A 26,608-nucleotide genomic window follows, 5' to 3' on the forward strand; every position below is an offset into this window, starting at 1 on the left:
AGAATTGTATAACAATGGGAATCTAAAAGTGTGTTGATATTAGAGATGCAGAAATTTTGACCGCCAAAAATGATCAGCCACCTCAAAAAGGTTATGCTATTTAATCATTTTTGGGGCTTCAGTCTTAAATCTGGAAGCATTAACAACTGACATCGAAATATATGTCGTTATTTTTCAGTATGGAAAATAATTAATCGAGATGGCATTTTGACCATATTGCCCAGCCCTACTTTAACTATATAAATACATATTTATAAACTATCTTCATGCATTTACACAACAGCTAATTACAATGTTTGTTTTCAATTTTCAAATTTATGTGATAATCAGTCATGGTTTTAATGACAATGAAAACCTGAAATGGTAATACTAGATCTCAAAATTTTTTTTAAATCATTTACATTGAAAACGGCAATCATAAAACACCATTTAATATGCGCACAAAAATATTGTTGTAGCTCGATAATATTCTGATTGAGCCACTGAAGTCACATGGACAGTTTTGACAATGTTTTTAGTACCTCTCTGGAGTTGGGACCATTGCTGTCTGTAGAGAATCAAAGAGCTCTTGGATTTCATCTAAAATATCTTAATTTGTGGTCCAAAGATGAATTTAAGTGAAGTTTATGTATAAACTAATTTCGAGAGAATCATGTGCTTATGATTGACCACAGTTAGTCCCACATTAGCTATCACATGAATTACAAATCAGCCGAATCCAAACGTACAATAACCAGATTTCCTTACCTTAATCATCTTCGTCTTGAAGAATCCCCCCATCCTCCCCTACTCCTCCCTGTCTTCCCTAGATTAATCAAGGACAGGGCGGTATGGTGGCTCAGTGGTCAGCAATGTTGTCTTACAGCAAGAAGGTTGCTGGTTCGAGTACCAGCTGGGCCAGTTGGCGTTTTTGTGTGGATTTGAAATGTTCTCCCCGTGTTCGTGTGGGTTTTCTCCAGGTGCTCCGGTTTCCCCCACAGTCCAAAGACATGCGCTATAGGTGAATTGAATAAACTAAATTGTCCGTATTGTATGTGTGTGAATGAGTGTGTTTCCCAGTGATGGGTTGCAGCTGGAAGGGCATCTGCTTTGTAAAACATATGCTGGATAAGTTGGGGGTTTATTCCGCTGTTACAACCCCTGATTAATAAAGGGACTAAGCTGAAATGAATGGAATTGGCACAGTATATGAGTGTTTTAGTACTAGGCATTTACCGCATAAACATATGCTGGTATGGTTGGTGGTCCATTCCGCCGTGGCAACCCCTAATAATCAAGGAATAGGCCGAACGAATGAATTCAAGGGAGCTCTCGAGACCTATACGAGCTTAGACTCTCCTCTCTCCTCATGAAACGGGAGGGAGCTCAGTGCTCTCTCCCGGGACAGCATGCCAAACACACTTGATTATCAATGATCAGCTAAGTGTGAACTCTTGAAAACAATATCTTTTGTTGTCTGTCGTAATTATTGACAGAATGTTAATTTTTTTGGTGAACCAACCCTTTAAATGACCTCTTTTTCTTTCAGTACTCGCCAACAATGACTATGAGTGTGTGAAGGACCAACTCCAGCTCCAATTCCAGGGACCAACTTCAACAAGACCCAGAGTGAGTCAAACCTGACACTTAAAACCAACCAAATCCTGCCGCAGCTGTGGATGAACCGGGCGCTCCTCGTTCCAGCATGAATAGATGAACTCTGCTTACAGGAAGGACCTGTTTGAGACGGGAGCTCCCCCCCCTCCCTCCTTTTACACCTCTTTTACATTTTCGTATTGTTTTATCAGATGCCCCCACAGGACAAGACATGAGTTTGTTTCTTTTCGTTAAGTTGATCGGGACCATGACAACATTACACTGTGGATGTAGTGCTGCATACTAGAGCTTCTTCAGCGCAGACACTGCGTCTGTATCACATTCCATTAGAGTATTTTAGGATCTAGTCTGATATTTAAAAAAAGAAACATGTTTGTCTCTGTAATGGCTACCTTGACAATGGCTTACTCCAGAGGAATGGCTTGGGCTACAGCAGATGAAACACACTGATAGGTGTGGCAGTTAATCTACAGTCCTTCATTCCTTTCTGACGCATACTTGGGAACACAAAGGACTGTTAGCAAAATGTTTCTCCGTCTTGATGTTTTCTAATTATGGATTTTATTGCTGAAGTCTTTTAATAACAGCAGTGACACCTACTATAAGACAATTTTTGCATAGATTGACATTATTTATGTAATAGTTTGCCCAAAAATGAAAACTGAGTGACCGTTTAGAATGTTCACTTTTTTAATTAAAGGTTTGGTTCGATTAAACTAAATTCTTTGACATTACTCTGTTACTATGCAGATTATTTAAAGGGATAGTACTCCCAAAAATGAAACTTCCTCACCATTTACTTGAGTGCTTCTAAGCTTCTTCCTTCTGTTGAACACAAAACCTTTCTGAAGAAAGTTAGAGAGAATAAAACAGCCATTGAGATCCATTTTAGGAAGAAAAAATACTATGGAAGTCAATGGCTGGCTGCTTTTTTCCAACATTCTTTAGTATATGCTGGTCTTTGTGTTCAGCGGAAGTAACTCAAACATGTTTGGAACAAGTGGAGAGTGAGTAAATGATGACAGAATGTTCATTTTCCAACATTCAGGCTCCAAACAAGCAGCTCAGGAACACAAAATAACTGAAAACAAACCCGTTTCTGTCTGCTAGCAGGTTAACTCCACTTGCAAACAAACACGGGTGTTGTTGGCTTGAAATATGAATGCAAAACAGACCAAAGACATCTAAAAAGAAATAAAATAGGACAAGATGTAGTTGATGACATCCTAAAAATAGTGATCAAGCATACTTTTTTTGTAATAGTCGTAGTGTTGCTCTGCAGTTTAATATAGGGATAAGAAATCCATCCTTGCAGCAGATCTTTGTGTTTGACTTTTTAAATGCAATTTTGACACATTTAATTAGCTTTGAGTGGATAAAAAATAACCGTATCTATGATTAAAGCACAGATCATTGTTTTAGAAGTTCGATAAGCATCATAAAAGCAAGTTTTTTCTTTATGTTAGTAAGGGCACATTGTCAATCAAAGTGTTTTGTGCAGCTGAAAAACTGTCTGAGCATTTTAAAAACCGCGGAGCGCTCAGAACTTTGGTAATACTGACACGCAGTGCCTCTCTAAGCTGCTGGCACATTGAAAACAACTGAAAAATGCTTCGGTGGACATGTGCCCTAATTAAACCAGGGTCAAATGTTAATTTTCCATAATGGTCCAGACCAAACAAACCAAGAATTAAACTACAAGTGTGAACACACCATTACTCTCCCTGGATTTGTTCTAATGCTGTAAGGCAGTGTTTCTCAACTACGTTACTGGAGCACCACCAGCTCTGCACATTTTCCATGTCTCCCTAACCAAACACACCTGAGTCAGATCATCAGCTTTTTAGCAGATACTAAAAGACTTGTAATGAGACAAAGGAGACATCCAAAACATGCAGTGTTGGTGGGCCTCCAGGAACGTGGTTGAGAAACACTTCTGTAAGGCTTTCCAAAAAAAGGCTACACAGAATGTTTCCATGCATCATACACTATATTTCAAATGCTCTGGTTGTATGTTGGGCTCTGGGGCAAACCAATTTAATTTAATAACTAAAATTCTGACCTTTTATCATTTGTTTTTGTCCAGGACTGCATGCTCATGAGACTCTGTTATAGCATTAATGTTTTCAAAGAATACTTTGAAAGTAATAATCTGTAGAAATCCTAATAAAACAGCCCATGCAGTTATTTTAATTGCATATTAAATATATCTTCAGTACAGTGTACGTTTTAGGATATCCTCAGACCTGTCATATGACAAAGCATCATGTCTCATCATTTCAGGCATCCTCAATGTCAGGTATCAGGTCTTGTACAATTAGACATCCGGCAAAATGAACTCAGACGAAAGGTAGGCTATCCGACAAAAAGACATCAGGTAAAACAGACTCTGGTAAAGAGTCCATTTTGCCTTATGTCTTTTTGTCTGATACCTTTTCATCCGACTCTGTTTTGCCTGATACCTCCCTGCTGAAAAAAGAGCTAGCTGGTTGGCTGATATTAAATTGTAAACCAGCCTGGTTTTAGAGTTTTGGCCATTTACAGCCTGGTCTTAGCTGGTCAGGCTGGGAGATGATAAGCTAAAACCAGCTTGATTTAAGCTGGACATGGCTGGGCTCCCAGGCTGGCTAGGCTGGTCAAGCCGGTTTTAGCTGGTCATCTCCCAGCCTGACCAGCTAAAACTAGGTTGGAAATGGCCAAACCCCTCTAAAACCAGGCTGGTCGACTAGCTAAAACCAGCCTAGGCAGGTTTAAGCAGTTTTTTAGTAGGGCTAACATTGTTTTTTTTTCTGAGACCAGAAGCCTTTCAGTCTAAGAAACTATGCCTGAAATAATGAGGCATGACGCCTTGTCATTGTATGACTGAAGTCTGAGGATGTCCTGAAATGTACACTGTACTACGGTCTGTGACTCATCAGAATGTTGACTTAAATGTAATAACTTACACTTTTTGCAGCAAACACAACAGATATACATACCTCAGAGAAGAAAATAAGAGTTGTATTTCTATTTATTTTGATTTTCTCATGACTTGTGTGCATCCAGATTCTATTGACTTGTTCTGGGTGAGTTGGAGTGAACTGCCTCACTGAATAAAATTCCATCTGAAAGCTCACTAGGAAGATTTTTGCTCACGCTTATCATCAGTGTTTCTCAAAACATTTTTCAGAAATCATACACAATCAACTTTCACTAAGGAAAAAAACAAGTCTGAGGCTTTTTTTTTTTTTTTAATGGCGCTTTTGTGTGTCATGGTGTGCTCGCTCATTCTGTAGTCACGAGGCGTTAAATGTCAGTGATAAACACAAGCGTAAATTGTCCTGGTGTGCTGTTTAGCCTTTTTTTCCCCCCTAACCAACCCCTATCATTTCCCTCCAGAGTTCTTTGCAATATGCCATGTAATTCATGGGACCATTCGGTAATACTCAATGTTCATTATATGGACGAGTGCAAGAAAGATATTTTTTTTCAATTACCAAAAAGGCTTATACAGCATTAGAACACTGCCAGTGTGAATAAACGCTGACTGAGTTTTCATTGTTGGGTGAACTATACCTTTAAGAGTTTTCAGGTGGGAGTTCAGCCAAACAAAATATTTCATCTTGTTCCACTGACTTAGTTTTCATTTTCTTGTTGAATTGTGTTTTCACCCATTCCTGTTTGCTTTTAGTCACCGTTGAAGAAGTGCTGCAAACGCCCAGAGGACACTTATTTATAACAGTTTCTCTACTCTAGTCTGCCATGATGCTGTACAGCCACACTTTAGTCATGTTATACCATGTTGTTTAGCCTTTACAATGTATATTACGTTCTTTGGAAGACAGTAAAATGACTCGTGTAATTTTTATGATTAAATTATTTTTCTGTTCATACCACTCTTATTTTTGTCTTCTGCGAATAAATATGTATAAAACAACAGTTTGTCAAAATTGGTTATGAAGTTGGTGCAAGTGGTGTAGTGGTTAGTGTGTTGACACATGCACTCCAGTGCTCACGGCGACCCGAGTTCGATTCCCACCTCGTGGTCCTATGCCGATCCTTCCCCTCTCTCGGCTCCCCGTGCTTTCCTGTCAAAACTCTCTACTGTCCTATACATTAAAGGTGAAAACCCTAAAAAATGATAATTAAAAAATGTGGTTATGAAGCATTGAAAAAAAAAAAAAAAAAGCCGAGTGACATTTTATCCACAGTTGTCTTTATTTTGGGGGTTGGAGATTGAAATGATGGTGATATTCTGCCAGAGGGCTTTGTTCTGTTCATGTTGCACCATGTAGAAAAAGAGCCAGAAACTTCTTGAACGTCTCAGGCTGATATCCTGACAAACCAGCAGGAATCTACAATCAAGAGTACAACATTTTATTGTTTCACAACTCAATGAATTAACAAAAGAATCCCAATTACTCTTCAAATACTAAAAGTGTAGGGAAGAATTATGATTTATATGAATCCAGTGAATAGAAAAAATATCATTAGTTTATTTTTAGATTAATAACAAATCACCCAAAACTGTAGTGAAGATGGATGACTCTATAGTTACACAAATATTTGGTGTCAAGTCATTCTTCATGCTGCTTTATTTTTTTTTAACAATCTAATAATCTTATTTTAACCTACTAGTAATTTTCATTGATCACAAGATGTTTACGGTCCATAAGAATAAAATAAATTCTGCATTCATGTATTTTTCTGTTTAAAAAAACATTAAATTAAATATCATATAAAAATGCCCATAAATCTTGCATCAACTCTGTTGCTGTATGCCACTTTACATTTCAACTGATGGAATGACCTCCTGCAACTGAAATGGTCACCTTCCCCTCACTAATCTGAAGTTTCTGAAGCACTGAAAGGTGTGTGTGTTCTCTCTGAGAAAATATTTTCATCTAATTCAGTCTAATTAATTAATTAGAGATGGAAATATCCTGAAAAACATCAAAACTAAACAAGGGAGTTATCAGTGGTCACACAGTGGGCTGTTTAACACTCTTTTAATCAGGATTTTGTTACTTCTGGATTCACAAACAGTTTAAGACAGGACTATACCCTAATTAAATTAGGTTGATTTGATCAAATTGACTTTGGAAAACACATTACCGGTGTGCATCTTAAGACAAAACAATTTCACTGGTGTATTTTAAAATGTGTAAGTACAAATAATTGTCAGTTAAGAGATGCAGTTTATGCTTTAAAGTGGAGTTTTTGGCTAACAAGTGTAAAATCGTCAACCCTGTTACCTTCAAAATCTGTTGACAGGAATGTAACAGAGCTGACAAACAATACTATATAAACTGTTTGTTGTAATGTAACAGAATCCCCCATATACCACAGTATCCACGGGGTCTTACATTTCAAAAACAAAATTTTAAAAAGACTTAAACTGACTGAAATATTGTCTTGTAGGACTTAAATCATTTTAAACAGGTCTTATTTTCGTATTTTTAAACTTTGTTTATGTAAAGCTACCCAATCGATCCAACACACATCTAATCAACAACAATAGACCATTTTGAAGGATGTAAACAACAACAATGCTCCCAATATATCTCCTGTATGACATTTTTTTTTTTTTTATAGCTTCCGAGAACCCAAAAAGAGCCTCATATTGATAAATAATGTTATGATAGCTGTTTTAACATTAAGTTATGATTGAACTGCCTTTTGTTACAGTTATGAAGTGGTTTGATAAGCGGGAAATGTTCATGGGCCAATGACATGACCACATATTATAGATATATATAGATTGTGCTATATTGATGTGAGTATCCTGAGCTGTATCCCATCTAGCTAATAAAATGCAATTAAAACGTAATTTAATAAATAATATAAATACTTCTCGTTAACTTCCGATCGCAGCGGTATCCCTTCTAGCAACAACGGTGGTGCCCATTACCCGTCATATAACAAATAATATGATCATTATTAAGCTGTTTAAAAGACAAAATAGATCTTCTATCACATATTTGAGAATTGGAGTATAAGAAATTTCATAATATAATCAGAACATTTGTCAATATTTACAGAAAAGTGCAAAAATGAAACAAAATACGATGTTTACATAGCTCATTGGGGCTGGTGGTTACATGATAAACTTGACGCGTCACGATGAGAACTTTAGAACGCAATGGATCCTAAGTAACGGTCACCAAAAAAAAAAAACACGCAGGAGGGTCAGCTGGAATATTTAAAACTCTCACATATGAAATGGTTAAAACTGTAAAACTGACTAAAAATTAGAACACATGGCCTTGAGAATAACTCTTTTTAAATACTGTAAATGGTGGACAAGGCTATGCATGTTATGCTCATGTATGGTGTTTCTCAATGTTAAGTATTCTCAAATACCTAAGCGCTACAATTGGAGATTTATTAATATATTTTTTACAATGTAAATCAAATAAAAACCACAGAACTGCGATACAAACCAAATTGACCAAAACTTTGTGAACCATGCCATTCCTTGTAAATAGTGAGTAGAGTTTTCATTTTTGGGTGAACTTTCCCTGTACTGTATATGACTGAACTAGACTCTTTACCTTGACGACTCTCCTCTTGATGTGAGGCCGGACCTGGGCGTGTTCAAAGAGCGGCTTATCCTCGTCCACCCACACCAGATTCTTCACTCCGCTGTCCGACTGCAGCTCTGTTGTGTTGAGCTGAAACACCACAAACTGGAAGATACGGCCGTTTGTGGCCACACTCTGAACCACAATGGGCTTCTCCAGAACTCTGGGCTCGTCCTGAGGGAGATGAGAGAATGCATGTAAAGTAGATTATCATTACAGACAAACTGAACCACACATGTGAAACTAATGCACAGACCAAAACACAAAAAAATAATCAAAGTATGTTGTCCGCAAAATGATTACAATAAAGAATGTTTATTTAAACCATTTAATAAAATTGTAACAAACAGCACTATTTACCAATGGACATTTTGTAAAAATAATTGAACTTGCATCATCATCACAAAAAAAGATAAAGGACCACAAAACTATTCCTGCATCCTTTTTTTTGCTGTCTGAAATCACATACTACTCGAGTAGGTAGGCATGGGCCGGTATTAGATTCTGATGGTATGATAACCTTGGATAAAAATATCCCAGTTTCACTGTATTGTGATTTCAGCTGTAAAATATGTTCTTTTTAAATGTCTGGGTGAAAAACAAGAACTTTTTTCTACTTTAAACACATTGGCTGTGTCCAAAATCACATACTTCCATACTATATAGTGCTAAAAACAGTATGTGAGCAGAGTAGTATGTCTGAATTCATGGAATTCGAAAATCAGTAAGCAAAAAGCACCTGGATGACATACTACTTCCGACAAGATGTGCGCATCTGACGGCTGTTACGCTATCCCATGATGCACCGAATTTATGAGAATTTATGAATGGGAGTGAAGCTCAGACTGGGGCGATGGTTCATCTTCCAGCAGGACAATGAGCCAAAGCACACGACCAAAATATCAATGGAGTGGCTTCACAAAAACTCTGTGAATGTCCTTGAGTGGCCCCGCCAGAGCCCAGACCTAAATCCTATTGAACATCTCTGGAGAGATCTGTAAATGGCTTTCCACAGTCACTTACCATCCAACCTGATAGAGCTTGGGAGGTACTGCAAAGAGGAATGGGCAAAAATTCCCAAAGACAGGTGTGTAAAGCTTGTGGCATCATATTCAAAAAGACTTGAGGCTGTTATTGCTGCCAAAGGTGCATCAACAAAGTATTGAGCAAAGGCTGTGAATGCTTATGTACATGTGATTTTTCAGTTTGTTTTTTTTTTTTATAAATTTGCAACAGTTTCAAGAAATCTTTTTTTCACATTGTCATTAAGGGGTATTGTCTGTAGAATTGAGGAAATAAATTAATTTAATCGATTTTGGAATAAGGCTGTAACATATAAATGTGGAAAAGGGGAAGCGCTATGAATACTTTCCGGATGCACTGTATAAAATAAAACTTACTTTATGACTATTAGATAAGAAAGTTCTATATAGCATGATTGGAATTCAAATGTACTATATCTGCCATCATCACATGACCTCCCCACATCATATATCCTCTTGGGATATGGAAATGTCCATCGGGTGTAAATTCACTTCAGAATTTTGGCAATAGTATAGTAGTAGGTCACCCAGGCCTTTACTGTTTTTCAAATACTATGATTTCAGACATACTACTCTGCTCACATAATGTTTTTTCACATACTATATAGTATGAAAGTGTGCAATTTCGGACTGAACAACTTTAAAATACCATTTATAAATATATTTTGTAAAATAACTTAATTCTAGTAATCAGAACATTGAAAAAAAAACCCTGGTGTCCAAAAGTTTGTGGTCTATAACATGCACAGAGTCTTTTATGTTCATCAAAGCTGTATTCATTCATTAGTTTTCCAGCTAAGTCTCTATTTTAAAGGTCACCACAGCGGAATGAACCGCCCAAAGCTGTATTTATTTAATCAAAAACAACGATATTGTGAAATATTATAACAATTGAAAAGAGCTGTTTGCTATTTGAAGAGTTTTATTATTTATATATTGCATTATTTATTTCCTGTCATGCAAAGCTAAATGATCCTAATAGATAATATGCTGATTAAATGCTCAAGATACATTTTATTGATCATTATTGTTAATATTCAGAAGATCTTTACTGATAAATAATTTAGTAAAAATGTTATTACGATTCTTCCAAAGAAATTTTTCTATTTATTGTACCCTAGTGGCATAAAGGTAATAATTTCTTTTAAAAATAAATAAATAAATAACAATAACACCGACATCAAACTGGGATTAGTGTACATCATCAATATCTGATATATTTCCAAGTCTTAATAAATAGCCTTCTACAGTCTTCTAGAAATGAAATTCTCTTACCCCATACTGGGCTTTTGCTCTGACCAGAGCATTTCCAAAGCAGAACATGATCATCTTAGAACGGAGCTGCTCGGGGAGAAGTTTTGGGGTGTTTCCCATTTCCATCATGAAAAGAGTGTGGGCATGAGGGTAAGGATAGCCCTCTCTGAAACCTGGTCAAAGTAAAAACATCAGTTTTCAGTCTCTCTTTAAATGCAAATGAACTGCTGCCCCCCGCCCACTTTTCCAGAAGAAGGTGGAGCCTTTACAGTTTGTGCATCTGTTACTCTGGCAACAACTAACAACATCTTTGCATGCGTTTTAAGGCTGGTTTATACTCGTGCGTCCAGTGATCGGCGTGAACCATGTCGCCTGCTTTGCATGTAGTTGTGCATTTATACTTCTGCATGCTGTTTACTTTGCTCTGCAATAACACTTCCGAAACGCGAGCTGGCAGTAGGTTTTTATGTTCATCTGTATCGAGTTTCTTGGTGTTTTATTTATTCCTGAAAGCTAGAAGTAGCTAAAACTCACTCATTCACAGGCGTGAACCAGCGGACGTGCAACAACTTTAATCATAAGGTAAACACAAAACAAAAGTTTCCATCTGGAGCTCTTTCACATGACTCGACACTTGTAAACACTCACTCCATCGGGCTCATGGCTCTCAGCACTGCTTATACTCGGCACCGATACCAAGCCGACCAATCACAGAGCTTGCACTATGCGTCGTTGCGATGTGTAGTTACATTTTTTGAGAGGTACTATGCGATCACACGAAGGCTGCGCCTGGAGCATACGCGTACGCTTGACGCAGAAGTACAAATCTTTTATAAGTCTTTAAAGTGGGCATTAAATCAAAACGTACTCTTCTTATTTTAGGTTTTGTTTTTTAATTTAGTTTAATTTCATTACCTTATAAAATTCATTTTAACTCATAACCTTTAATCAAATAGCAGTGCAGGATGTTATAATGTTCAAAAAAAGCAAACCATCAATCAGTTTTTTTGAACTTTTGTTTACCCTCAAACGAAGCACGAAAAAACAGGATGGTGTACATCAGGGCCTTTAGTATTTCAGATTCGAGTCTCTTGAACATGAAGACAATTAAACAAAGATTTGAACACAGAACACAGAACTCAAAAAGGCCTCACCCCCTTGAATAGGAATTATTTATATTCAGGATTATATTAATTCAATGTATATATTCCCGAAAATAATGAAGGCAATGGCTGACCTGTGGTGCTCTTCTCCTGGTAAACATTTGTGCACTGCAGGTCGATGGTGGGTGCGATCGGGAAGAAGGTCTCCAGCTCTTGATCAGCGGTGCCCTGGATCTGCTCAGGTCCCGCCAGCACAGGTAAAGGGTTCATAGAGTTTATCAGCAACCCGTTATGACCTCTTACCTGGAACACATCCTCGCCTGGGGAAAGATATGTTTTGTATAGTTAAGCCTCCGGTATACTTGCTATGATGGTATCTTTTTTTAACAAACAATCCTCAAAAATCTATCACTGTTTAAACTAAAATTGAAAGAAACATAACAATGACAATAAGAGAACAAATGAACAGCAAATCAGCATGTTAAACTGATTTCTGAAGAATCATGTGACATCTTAGACAGAGGTTATAATGCTGAAAATTAAATGGGCCACTCAAGTATATCTGGTGATACATCATTTTTTTTACTATTATTATTATCCTTCAACACTTTTTTTTTTTTATCCGTCCTTGATAACCAAACATTCACAATCGATTAACCAGTGGAAAATCTTCTCTCACCCTACATGCGTCGTAGCGACTGCTCATTGTGTGCAAGCGAGAACTGTCAACACTCCCAGAGACCCAGAGAGACGCGTCTGTTTGAGACTTAAAAAATGCACCCGGCCTGGGTTTCTAAATCTCCTAAATGTCCGCGATTCGGCTTTCGCTTTCTAAAGTTGATGTTAATTGTATGCGTTTTTGCATTACCCTTTTATTTTAGCCTAATTTTGCATGGCTTCACAGTTGACTGGGCGTGCACAGCCGCAAGAGAGAAATTAAATAATTCTTTAATCTAAATGACTCATAAAAACGTTACTATATACTCTGAGAGAACGAAGTGACATCTAAACTGGCTGCAAAATATTTGTAAACCATTAGAAACGGTTGATCAACTCATTTGCCTTATTGAAATAATCTACACGTTTTAATCTTGTCATCACTATAATTTTTAAAAATGTCTGTTTTTATTCTTTTTTTCTGTCACAGTAAAGATAAATATAATACTAAAATAATAATTCATTATCGTCTTACTGCATTTTGCTCAAACAAAACAGTCTTGGTGTATAAAGGATATTAATGAAACTTTTTTAATTGTAGAAAAAAAACACTTGAAATTTAACATAAATCACACTTTTTTTAACATTTTAACTCCCCCCGCCCCTCCCCCTCCCCCTCTCAAATTCAGCTGAACAGGTAAAGATATTGTTATACATGGGCTAAGACAAATAAAACCACCAACTTTATTCCACATACAAAAATGCACATGTACACATATCAATCAATCAGAGAGAGAGGTATTTTCTTGTGCCGCTTTATGGTTTTGTTCCAAAAACTGTATAAACAGATCCCAAATTTTATGGTACTCCTTTAATTTGCCCTTTAAACTGTAGGTGATTCTTTTCAGGTCAATGTAATGTGTCAATGGATGAACTTTCTATGTTCTTCCAATAGAGTGGTATCAAACGCCACGTCAATCATTTTAGTTTGATAATCCTGGTAATGACAAACTTACAGGAAATAAACCCAAAGCACATATTTCAGGGGTAACTGGAATTGGTTTTGAAATAACTGAGAAGATTAATGTTTTTACGTTTTGCCAAAAAATCTTGGTCACACTTTATTTTGATGGTCTGTTTGTTGAATTTAAGCTACATTGCATCTACATGCCAACTAATTCTCATTAGATTACAAGTAGACTGTTAGGTTGGGGTTAGGCTTAGTGTAAGTTGAAAAGTACTTGCAAAGTTTCTTATAGTCAGTTAAATGTCTGTTGAAGGAGCAGTATCAACAGATATTAAGCAGACAGTCTACTAATACTCAAATGGACTGTCAAAATAAAGTGTTACCAAAATCAAGTGAAACAATGAAAGAATGTTCCTTCATGTTTTTGGCATTTGAAATCTAGATATCTAGGATGTTTGGGTTAAACTTGTTTATTTTTTCAGGTGTGATACAAGTACGCATTGCCAAGTTATATTGGATCATTTTAAATCTAGAATTAATTGGCAAGTTCTGGGCTTTAACACACATTTGGCTCCATTCTAAATTTGTCAGGTCATTTTGCAAATCTGTTCACCAAGATTCTTTCTTGGATTCTGATGTTTTTTTAGAGCCATTGACCAATTTGCTATAAAACAATGAAATAATTTGACATAGGATTCTCATAAAACATTATTTTTTCTAATTCAGTTTGTAGAGGTCTAGTTATTGGGTAGTTTTGTTTGACATTAATATAGCGGCAAATTTTTAAGTATTTAAAAAAATGAGTCATTGGGATTCCAAATTGTTCATTAAGGTCTTTACAGGGACATCAGTGTGTTAAAGGATATCTAAAAATATTTTAAAATCATAAAGCCAAACTTAACAGTAAGCATGTCCATATATGAACAAAATAAAATGTAATAAAATCAAATAATAAAGTAAAATAAAACAATAAATAAATAAAATAAAGTAAAATAAAATAAAAATAAATAAAATAAAGTAAAATAAAACAGAATAGAATAAAATTAAATAAAATTAAAAAATAAAGTAAAATAAAATAAAATAAAAAATAGATAAAATAAAGTAAAATATAACAGAATAGAATAAAATTAAATTAAATAAAAATAAAGTAAAATTAAATAAAATAAAAATAAAGTAAAATAAAATAAAATAAAAAATAAAGTAAAATAAAATAAAATAAAACATAAAGTAAAATAAAATAAAATAAAAAATAAAGTAAAATAAAATAAAATAAAAAATAAAGTAAAATAAAATAAAATAAAAAATAAAGCAAAATAAAATAAAATATTAATAAAATAAAGTAAAATAAAACAGAATAGAATAAAATTAAATAAAATAAAAAATAAAGTAAAATAAAATAAAATAAAAAATAAATAAAATAAAATAAAGTAAAATATAACAGAATAGAATAAAATTAAATATTAAGTAAAATAAAATAAAAGTTATAAAATAAAATAATAATAAAATAAAAAAAAATTATTAATTTAAAAATAAAATAAAATAAATTAAATATGGTCGACAACTTCTCACTAAAGCAAATAAGAATTGAAGCAAATAAGCCTTCTGCACCCATCATATTGATATTAAGCTAATCTAAGAGTGAAGGAAAGGCATATGTGACACACAACATACACCCACCTCTCCTCCAGGTCGCTGCCAAATTGTATTTCTCAGCTAGCATCCTCTTGGCCAGCTCCGGATGTCGGACCTGCAGGACTCCACACAGATGAAGCAGTCTATGCACAAGCATGGGGCTATGAAGCAAACGAAAACACACTATTTACACAAATAAAAGACATTTACCTATGCGATGGTTCATACAAAACAGCATGCGGACATTCCCAATTCGCCAAACGCATGTTCGTGAGCGTAATGTCATTTGGTGTCAATGTCAATATGGCCTTTTGGTGACGGGCTTTTGTGAGAAGGAAAATGTTAAGGGCCAGCAGTAGTTGGGAGATAAAACAGGCACCAAAGGGCAGACTTTAACCGGGGGAGATGAGAGATATCAAAGAGGCTCTTATGAATGGCAGACCTCCCAGGAGCGGTATTAATTAATAAAGGCTTTACAGAGCCGCCGCCTGCTGGGAATGCAGACCGGCCTGTGTTTAATGACCGTCATTAAACTCAACACACCATCAGAGTGACAAGGCCCAGGCCAAATGCCACCTTCCATATTGAAGCTGTTGAGCCAATTATGAGGCACTGGGGGGAGAGGGGACGGTAGCTGCTAAGAGCCGCTCATTCACCTGTGGGTCTGTTTATGATGTGAGAATGGGACAAATGCTTTATGGTATGTTTTATGGCAGCACTGCGTCCAATCTAATTAACATGCTACATTTGTGATATGGATGAACATCTGCATTCACTCACTCTCTTTATTAGGTACACGTTACTAGTACCGGGTTAGACCCCCTTTTGCCTTCAGAACTGTCTTAATCCTTCGTGGTAAAGATTCAACAAGGTACAGGAAATATTCCTCAGAGATTTTGCTCCATATTGACATGATAACATCACGCAGTTGCTGCAGATTTGTCGGCTGCACATTCATGATGCGAATCTCCCGTTCCACCATGTGCTTTATGGCACGTTATCCTGCTGGAAGTAGCCATCAGTACACTGTGGTCATAAAGCGATTAACATGGTCAGCAAAAATGCTCAGGTAGGCTACTGCGTTGACATGATGCTCAATTGGTACTAATGGGCCCAAAGTGTGCCAAGAAAATATCCCCCACACCATTACACCACCACCACCAGCAGCATGAATCATTAAAACAAGGCAGGATGGATCCATGCTTTCATGTAGTTGACGGTAAATTCTGACCCTACCAGCTGAATGTCACAGCAGGAATAAGAGACTCATTCGACCAGGCAACATTTTTCCAATCGTCTATTGTCCAATTTTGGTGAGCCTGTGCGAACTGTAGCCTCAGTTTCCTGTTCTTAGCTGACAGGAGTGGCACCCAGTGTGGTCTTCTGCTGCTGTAGCCAATCCGCCTCAAGGTTGGACGTGTTGTGCTTTCAGAGATGCTCTTCTGCATACCTCGGATGTAGCAAGTGGTTATTTGAGTTACTTTTGCTCGAACCAGTCTGGCCATTCTCCTCTGACCTCTGGCATCAACAAGGCATTAGCGCCCACAGAACTGCAGCTCACTGGACATTTTCTCTTTTTCGGACCATTCTCTGTAAATCCTAGAGATGATTATGCGTGAAAATCCCAGTAGATCAGCAGTTTTTGAAATACTCAGACCAGCTCGTCAGGCACCAACAACTATGTCACGTTCAAAGTCACTTAAATCACCTTTCTTCTCCATTTTGACGCTCGGTTTGAACTGCAGCAGATAGTCTTGACCATGTCTACATGCATTGAGTTGCTGCCATGTGATTGGCTGATTAGAATTTTGCGTTAACGAACAGTTGGACAGGGGTACCTAATAAAGTGGCCAGTGAGTGCACGTTAACAACGTTAACACAAGCATGAGCTTGTGAAAAAAAACTTAACTTTTACATAAATGGCAAAAATAAGTGACTAACTCATACAAATTCACATGATTTGACTGATACTCAAATGTACTGTTTTGCCTAGCTAGAAAGCCTACCTCACACTGAGGACATCGTACTGTAACTGAGACTGTACAAATTAGCCAATAAATCAAATAGTTAGGAATTGTGGTGAGAATGGTTGTTAACTATGTCCTCCAATGACTGAATGGTTATGCCCATATTAGACACAATATTTAAAAAATAAGTCTAAATGATAGCAATGCTAGCAACTTTTAATGGCATGTTAAAGAGCCCCTATTATGGGTTTTTGAAACCTTTCATAGCTTCCATGCAGTGTGTAACAGAGCTCTAAGTGAATCAAAACATCCAGCTGAGTGTTTCAAAATATTGATTCTTAATTTAAAGAATGACAGTTTTAAATAATGGCTTACACACACAGCATTGTTGGTTTACAAATAAAATCAAACAAACATAATCCTGTTGCACTACTACACTTGTAAGTCACCACTGGCTTGCATGGTTCGGGATCTGTAGAGCTGCGCATCGTTGGATTTGCTCTTCAGTGTTTGGACTCTCAGTAGTGATTATTAAACCACACTGAACTGAGCTCAACTGAACTGAACTTAAACACTACAAACTGAACTACACTGTTCCTATTTACTGTGACCTTTTATGTGAAGCTGCTTTGACACAATCTACATTGTATAAGCGCTATACAAATAAAGGTGAATTGAATTGAATTGAATTGTAAATAATTGTAAAAAACAAAAACAAGAAAACATGGTAAATATTTTATGGCATACTTTAAAAAATAAAGATGATTGAGTATTTAAAAATGTTTTATTTTGAAAAAATGTTTTAAATAAATTGGGCTTACACTTCATATTTTCAGATTTTTCATAGTATATGTATTAATTCTGGTACTGTTACCATGTACCAACATATCAACCATTTGGTAGAGGCTGATATTTTAGAAATTATGGAATGTGTTGGGAAAAAAAATGCATTTAGCGACATTAGGAGTTAAGAAATGCAATCCAAACTTTTTTTTTCTTGGTGGGGTAGTTAAATAGTTAATTTATGGGACTTTGTTATGGACCAATTTCTTCTTCCTCCAGATACTGTACGTGTTTCTCCTTGATGATTGCCTCATTTTCTGTAGTTTGCAAATGATGTATTTAATTGTGTGTTGTAACTTGTTATTCTTCCTTGCATCTCTCAGGTTGACCCTTCATGGGGCTTTTCACATATCACGTCCAATACCACATTGAAAACGCGATACATGCTTCTTGCTTTACCGATTTAAATGCGTTTCTGAGTGCGTGATCCCCTGCCATTTGTCATTGCTTTGGCCACCATTAGCTGTTCCCACACACGCAATTTTCAAAATAGTACAACTTTTACCACTGTGTGGATTGATACTGTGGATTGATACTGAATGTGTGTTGTTGTTACTACTTGGGGTCAAGTTTAAAAATAGAGTATATGCTGCTGTTTAACTGCATTGCTTTAATGCATTCTTGCATTGGACTCTCACATATACTCTGGCTATTTCATAACCATGGTGGGCGTTTCTCGTGCTAAACCCAATCACAACAGACTTAAGCCGCCGTCACACTGGGCTTTTCTCCCTATACACTTCCATGCATACGCACGCGAATGCGTCAGACCGGAAACGCAAGGTCATGCGTCACGTTTCGCAGGTCGCTGCGGTGCAGAGTTCAAGCTTGGTGAATTCTGACCTGCGAAATCGCATCACTTGACTGCGTGAGACCAATCGAGGATCAAAACATGACCTCTCTGGACAGAAATTTAAAACATGGAGCAATCGCTCACTTTTTTTAATGTCTAATCATCTTGTTTAATCCTGCCCCTTTTCGCAGCGCCACACAACAGAATTTCGCATTATCTAACTCTAGTGTGACCGCAGCCTTAGTCATCGGACTAATCAGTGCAGATTAGCATCATGCAAAGTAGGGGTTTGGGAACAGTTGAATAACTGAACAAATCGTATGGGAGTCATTGGGATAATTAGGTAAAAATGAATGCATATTATAAGAATGAATGTGTTTTTAGACCTTGCATACATATCAGCGGGAGGGTGGAGACCCCCAAAACCAAAATATGACCTTTTATAACATGTTATAGGGGCTCTTTAAAGGGCCATGACCCCCCCCCCCCCCGGTCTTTGTTTTGGTGGGGGTGTTGAGTGGCAAAAGAGGGAAGGGTTTGCATAAAAAGGGGAGTTTCAGTACATGCACGCGATGATTTTCACAGAGGCAACACAAACACAGATGCAGGGGGATTGACAGGCACCACGTTTACATGTACATCAGTAATTGAATTATTTGCCTTAATATGATTAAGGTGTTTACATGAGCTGCTTTTTGAATGTTCCTTTCATGATCCTGTTTTACATGTTATAGCACATAATTCAATTAACATCATTGCATCACCATGCTATCCACATGTCCTCCAGAGTTTCATGCAGTTTCAGGTGTTTCATTCTTAATTTGTCGACTTTAACCGCAGATTGGCACTTTCACTTTCATTCATTTCATTCATTCACATTTCATGCATATCACCCGTGACAAACAAGATATTGGATGCGAGGAACTGCTGGAAGAGTGCAGTTTTTAATGGAATTTTTGATGCCGCATGAGAGAAAAAAAAACCTCCGTATTTTTTGATAACTTAGATGCACTCGGTAGGTGCAGAGAATAGTGTCAGACAGCTGTGTGTGTATAGACTATCCTGTCACAAAATACAGTGAAAATCCTACATGGCAGTAATGGTTAGATAAAGGTGTTTACATGTTTACATTCAGAGAGCAGCATTTACAGCGGATCTTTCGGTCCACAATATTGTAGTGATATTAACATACTGTAAACATAGTAACTAAATCATTTTGACTATGGTATGTCTTTAAAAACTGAAAGAGTACAGCTGATGATACTAACTAACTTTGCCATCTGAATAAACGTAAACAAAGAACACTGATCACACACTTACGAAATCCCTAGAGACAGGACAATCAACACAAACTAGAGCCGTGACTTTTATAAAAGAAGACGAGTGGCAAATTCAAAATGTTTTTCTGTAGATTCAAAAAGCTCTCAGGTAAAGAAATGTTCCTTACAAACAGATCTTTGTCGCATGTCAGCAGACCACAGTAATCCACACAATCCAGCTGCACTCTCATAGCAGGGAAATGGAAACAAAACCTTTGTTTCGGCACACTTATAAACGCAACGCTGACGACCCATGTCTCTTAACAATTCTTCTTCTTCCACTTGTTTTAATTACGGTTGGCAACACAATGTGGCATCTCTCTTCGAAGATATATCATGCATATTAATAAAGTTGCACCTCATTCACAATAGAGCATGCTGATTGGTTCGACGAACCAAGCCTTTCTCTTGAATTAATGATAATAACTCAAAGACGTCACGTTGTACCTGCCGGTACAGACATCCAGTCTACACGCTGGAGTTCATACAATGATCTCATCGGCCTGACGCAGCTTTTAAATTTCTTTTCAAATCGGAAGAAAGAATTTGCTTGAAATAACGCAAAAAACAACTAATTTTCACTTGTTAGCTAAATATATGTGTCCTAATAGTGTTTTAAGCAGTGTGGGACATATATATGACTGTCAACATCTCAAAAAATGTGTTTTGGTGTTTCGTGACCCTTTAAGGACATCATTTGTTTCCTCTTCTGGTGTTTGCAATGTGATTACCTTCAATATTGTTGAAGAGTGACGATATATAAAAGTGAACTTTTGTTCTTTAAAAGGCTTGGATTAAATAGTTTAAACTGATTTCTCTATTAACATATTGATGCTTGAAAATTTAGCTTACCTTCAATTTAATAGACAGGAGTGAAGATAGAATGCTGGTTTGAAACAGGAGGATGGGTAAATGATGGAATGTTTCATTTTTATGTGAACGTTTAAGATTTTTTACATTTTATACTAATTAATTTGGTTAACGAGTTCAATAAGAAAAAATCTGGCTTGAGTGGCTTTAAATTAAAATACAGAACACAAAAGATCAGTGAAGTTCTAGATTAATGAAAAAGCTGCTGGCTGTTATTTAATTATATTATCATTAACAGTGAATATCAAGAAACGTTTGTAGAAACATATGTAAAACACTCAGGGTACCTACCAGTACCTCTCTCTGGGAGGCTGGTCGTCTGTTGTGTCCCATAGTAAAGCGCTTTTAATGGCGTTCTGCACTCTCTCGTCCTGATCTTCAATCTGATTGGCTGGATCTTCAGCCAGTGAGAGAATTTGAGCAGGAAATTCTTTAATGACGGCTGACTTACTGAGCCAGAGGGCTTGTCGAACACCTATAAACAGATCACAATCACACATTACTCAATACACATTAGGGCTGTGGAAAATTATTGAAAAATTTTTACATTGCGATATTTTTTTATTTTGCAATATGAATACAATTTTAGCAGATAAATTGATATCTCTATTTTGAAAGAATTTATAATGTTAGATCGATTGGGGTGATTTTGCAGTGGAAATGCATCTCCATGAAATCTAATAAACAATCTATAAAATGTTTAGGGTCCCCCGAAACGTTTTCATTGTGGTCTGTGCTATTTGCAGTGCATTTCTGTTTTTGCATGTGTTGTGACAATCTATAAATACAATCAAGAAAAAGATACAACTGAAATAAAGTGTTTTATCATTCCCAGAGCCTAACAGTATTCAAATACAGTAACTGAATGATAAAAATAAAAGAATAATTCAATAAAATTAATCATAGTTAAGGTCACAAATTTCTTAAACCTGAATGTTTTTTATTTACTTATTATTTATTTATTGCCACATCAGCAACTTATGGCTATTTTATGGCAAAAACGAATATACATAAAAATATTACATGATAAAAACAAATTTGTATGACAATAAAAAGTTACTTAGACAAATATATAGAATAGAAATAAATAAAATTCACACAAAAATATATTCATAGTTAAATATGATTTTTCAGTTCGATTTTTGATTGTTTAAGATTCTTCCTGGTGGTACCTTTTTAAAAATGTCCTTCCAATTACTCTTCTTATAAAAATTGTATCTAATGGTATTCAAACGTCCACATTCCAACAATGTTTCATGGTAAGAGCAGCCAGGCAGTAATTACATTTAGGTGGTGCTTTGTTATTCAGTAAATACAAATGAGTCAACCTAGAATGTCCAATTCGACATCTAGTATAGACAGTTCGTTCATGCTCGATCTTAAAATTATAATTTGCAAAGTGTCTTTCATTTATTTTCGGGTTAATTTCATGTAATTTATTATTTATGCACCTGAATGTTTTTAAAATCTTTATTTTAGCTTATACTGTGTGAAAAATAAAATGTCAAAATATGGCAGAAATAATGGTTTGAGCTACAAAACTGTCATTAAGTTTTAAAGTCTGTACGTTCATTTAACGATTATATCTTTAACTAATCATTAAATACAAACTTAAAAACATATTTGTTTTCTTGGAAAACATTTAAATTTATACTTAAATGGACTGTATGTTGAGTTTTAAATAACAAAAGCTATTTAGTCCTGAATACGAAAATTATGTATAAGTCATTCATTCTGTGTAAAGCAGGGGTTTGAAACTGCTGGCCGGCAGGCCATTTACTGCCCGCAACTCACTTCAAAAATATAACGAGATTTGGCACCCCAAAACATATATTTTGAACCATTATCATTGTTGTGCAGTCGCAAATAGCTACTTGTGGTTTTTACCTGCCACCTTGTAGACATTTAAAGTACTGCGTTCTGATCATTTTTACTTTCAGTTGCTCTCAGTGTACGTTATCGAGAGTAACACACACATCCATATTATGTCTCTCTATTTTTATTAAAGCTCTATTTTTGTACATATTTAAGAGTCATTTGATTATAATTAGTTTTATACCATCTGTATCTGTGTTGTACAAACACCTGTTCATGGCTTACACATTATGTTGGTTGTGTAACAAATATGATATTTTTGCTAACATTCAATTCAAATCTTCTCTTTTAATAGATTTTCCTTATATGCTTATTAAGATTTGCATATAAACTACGTACATTAGTAAAATTGTACTACTGGTAGAATTGAATTTGTTCAAGTGAATGTGAATATGTATGTACTTTTGCCCTCTTTGTTGTAGTTTTACAAAAAAAAGTTGCTATTGAGAAGACTGATTGCCAGTAAAGTCACTTAAGTTACCTAAACTACTTTCTGCTGTTCTTATGCTATTGGGACAATACAATTGGTTGGGACAGAATAATAATAATTATTATTATTATTAATATTATTATGCCTATTATGTGTAGAATTTTCATAGCAATTTAAACTACTCCTTCAATACGTACAACAAGAAACAAAAAAGGATGTAAAGGATAAAAAAAATCATCAAATAAAGGATTAAATAACTTTAGAACATCTTGTGCTTAAAATGTGTAGATTCAGTGGCAAACACCATTACCTGAAACCTTAGGTGGTTTAGGTGTTGTTTTCATTCTCTTGTATCCAGACCTTTACGTTTTCGCAGCTGTAGCTCCCTGTCATCGGAACTGAGTGATTGACAGCTGATATTTACCAATTCATTTGCATTCTGTTCTTGCTCAGTGGGCCAATAAAAACAGCGCGAAGGCGGGGCAAGCATTGCGGGCTTTGTTTACTTGACATGACATGTTTAGTTGACATGACAACTGTTTTAAACCAATCCTGAGCGCTGCATTTGGCGTTTTTAGGTACAAAGATGCATAATGCTTGAATGCCTACTAAATCTGTGCATGTAGTGAACATTTTGCTGTGAAAACTTTTTGCACGACCCAATTTTATGCACTCGCATAGATAAAATTTCAGCACATATGCAACAAAAATAGTCGCAATTTCGAGCCCTGCACAGCATGATGCTGCCATCACCATGCTTCACTGTAGGGATGGTATTAGCCTGGTGATGAGCGGTGCCTGGTTTTCTCCAAACGTAACGCCTGGCATTCACTTCAAAGAGTTAAATTTTAGTCTCATCAGACCAGAGAATTTTGTTTCTTATGGTCTGAGAGTCCGTCAGATGTCTTTTGTCAAATTACAGGTGGGGAGTAGCTTCCGAGAACTTTCAGAGCAGCAGAAGTTTTTCTGTAACCTTCCCCAGCCTTGTGCCTCGAGACAATCCTGTCTCGGAGGTCTAGAGACAATTCCTTTGTCTTCATGCTTGGTTTGTGCTTTGACATGCACTGTCAACCCTGGGACCTTATATAGACAGGTGTATGCCTTTTCAAATCATGTTCAATCAACTTAATTTACCACAGGTGAACTCCAATTAAGCTGCTGAAACATCTCAAGAATGATCGATGGAAACAGGATGTACCTGAGCTCAATTTAGAGCTTCATGGCAAAGGCTGTGAATACTTATGTACATGTGATTTTCCAGGTTTTTTTTTTTTTATTTCTAATAAATTTGCAACAATTAAAAAAAAATTTCCACATGGTAATTATGGGGTATTGTGTGTAGAATTTTGAGGAAATAAATGAATTTAATCCATATTGGAATAAAGCTGTAATATAAAAAAATGTGGAAAAAGTGAAGCGCTATGAATACTTTCCAGATGCACTGTATGTTCGCACATTCATTCAGTGACAAATTGTGACATGCTCCATCCAGATTTACCATGGTATTTTGAATATTTGGTCTGAAATCACATACAAGTATGACCAAAAAAACATTAGCACTTTTTATTTGACTGTAAACAATGTTGTACTTTAATAGCCATTGACTGCTAATATGAATTTTTAAATAATACTTTCCTGAAATTATATTATTAAGGAGAAACTTAGAATGTGTGGCCATAAAACCAACTTTACCTTAATAATAAAGCTCAATTCGAACTTGAATATTAGAAAAAATATAATCAATAATAGACACAAAAAACTTGCACAGAAATTCTTTGACTACCTTCCACCACACTGGTCCTCTGATTGAAGATGTAGCAGGGTTTATCTTTAAACATCTTCATCTGTTCTGGTTTCGGACTCTCGTAGTGATTGGGATCCTTCCATCCTCGTTCCCATTTAGGAAACCTCGGCTTTGCCAGTCCGGGGACGAAGTGCATCCTGTCGGCGTAGGTGACAGGCTCCAGTCCGGTTATCTCAGGAACAACGCGAGGCTTTTTCCGCGGAAAGACTTTCCCGTATAAACAAGAGCTGGAGGACAAACATCGACGTCCATGAGGAATCATGATGAGGACACCGTGACAGTCTTTGGATTTGCAGATTTGATTTACTGTAGAAGATGATATTCTGATTCTCTGCATTGTTGCGTTAAACATTTTACAAGATATAAAATAGCTGCCCAAAGTGAATATGTTAGCCACTAAACAATAAAACAGTGATGCTCGTCGTTATGACATTTTCTCGTTGCACTCAGGAGGCGGCCATGATGTGTGACGTCATTCTTCTTCTTACGACAGTGAATGTTGGCAGAATTATTATATCACTGCCATCTGTTGGTCATTGAAGGTATTTATCTTGCAATTAATTTGTGTTCAACATCTTATAATTTAAATGTAATACAGTAAGCACTTGTATTTCAGAAACATTTTTGTGTGAATGAGAGTTTATTATACGAGTTGAGTGAAGAGTGTGTTAATTAGTTCACATAAACTAATCCTGAAAAATACAATTTTTTAATCTAAATTAATGTTAAAGTGAGCATCTTCTTACTAATATTTGATTACAGGTAAACATCTGTTATTGATTATTGAACCTGAGCAAATTATGAACTAAAAATGAAAAGATATATGATAATGTTATAAAAGATTAATAAATTCTGTATAGAAATCCTCATACTTTTTTGGTAAATATAATATAATATAATAAATAATATAATATAACATAACATAATATAATATAATATAATATAATATAATATAATATAATATAACATAACATAACATAACATAATATAATATAATATAATATAATATAATATAATATAATATAACATAACATAACATAACATAATATAATATAATATAATATAATATAATATAATATAATATAGGTGACGCAGTGGCGCAGTAGGTAGGGCTGTCACCTCGCAGCAAGAAGGTTGCTGCCTCGGCTGGGTCAGTTGGCGTTTCTGTGTGGAGTTTGCATGTTCTCCCTGTGTTTGCGTGCTCCGGTTTCCCCCACAGTCCAAAGACATGCGGTGCAGGTAAATTGGGTAGACTAAATTGTATATATATGAATAATATAATATAATATAAGGTAACGCAGTGGCGCAGTAGGTAGTGCTGTCACCCCACAGCAAGAAGGTCGCTGGTTTGAGCCTCGGATGGGTCATTTGGCGTTTCTGTGTGGAATTTGCATGTTCTTCCTGCGTATGAGTGTGAGTAAGTGTGTATGGATGTTTCCCAGAGATGGGTTGCGGCTGTAAGGGCATCCGCTGTGTAAAACATGTGCTGGATAAGTTGGCGGTTCATTCCGCTGTGGCGACCCCGGATTAATAAAGGGACTAAGCCGAAAAGAAAATGAATAATATAATATAATATAATATAATATAATATAATATAATATAATATAATATAATATAATATAATATAATATAATATAATATAATATAATTATTTGCGTACTGTAGGGATATTTTACAGCTTGAACCCAAAAATTACCAGTCTGTAAGATAAAGAAGAGCCAGAGTCAGAGATTCTATTAAAAAGAAAGTTTACTGAAGATAGTTCGTAGGCCGCTCTGCTTACTATCTCAAAAACATCAACAATTATACTCTCACATAACATCATTAACTGTGTCACACATATAGGTGTTTTAACCTGATTGGAAAATTTTCATGTGCGTGTGAACAATATC

General features: G+C 35.9%; 2 protein-coding genes across 5 annotated transcripts in view; one reads left to right on the forward strand and one right to left on the reverse strand.

Moving 5' to 3' along the window:
• The window catches only part of ssbp3a (single stranded DNA binding protein 3a), an 89,329-nt gene extending 83,863 nt beyond the window's left edge, over positions 1-5,466 (forward strand). For all 4 annotated transcript variants that reach the window (XM_056472928.1, XM_056472936.1, XM_056472941.1 and 1 more), the window contains one exon: positions 1,529-5,466. In XM_056472928.1, coding sequence (XP_056328903.1) covers positions 1,529-1,558 — 30 coding nt within the window. In that variant the 3' untranslated portion in view covers positions 1,559-5,466. The remainder of the gene's footprint in view (positions 1-1,528) is intronic.
• A 303-nt stretch (positions 5,467-5,769) lies between these two features.
• On the reverse strand, positions 5,770-25,192 carry mrpl37 (mitochondrial ribosomal protein L37). Its single transcript, XM_056472949.1, has 7 exons — positions 24,696-25,192; positions 20,899-21,082; positions 14,861-14,976; positions 11,694-11,879; positions 10,478-10,629; positions 8,130-8,333; positions 5,770-5,930 (listed from the first exon to the last, which is right to left on the reverse strand). Exons 1-7 carry the CDS (start codon positions 25,066-25,068, stop codon positions 5,853-5,855), a joined length of 1,293 nt encoding a protein of 430 aa, XP_056328924.1. The 5' UTR covers positions 25,069-25,192; the 3' UTR covers positions 5,770-5,852.
• Positions 25,193-26,608: the final 1,416 nt, after the last annotated feature.

The sequence above is a fragment of the Danio aesculapii genome, chromosome 2, assembly GCF_903798145.1.
Source record: "Danio aesculapii chromosome 2, fDanAes4.1, whole genome shotgun sequence".
NCBI lineage: Eukaryota > Metazoa > Chordata > Actinopteri > Cypriniformes > Danionidae > Danio > Danio aesculapii.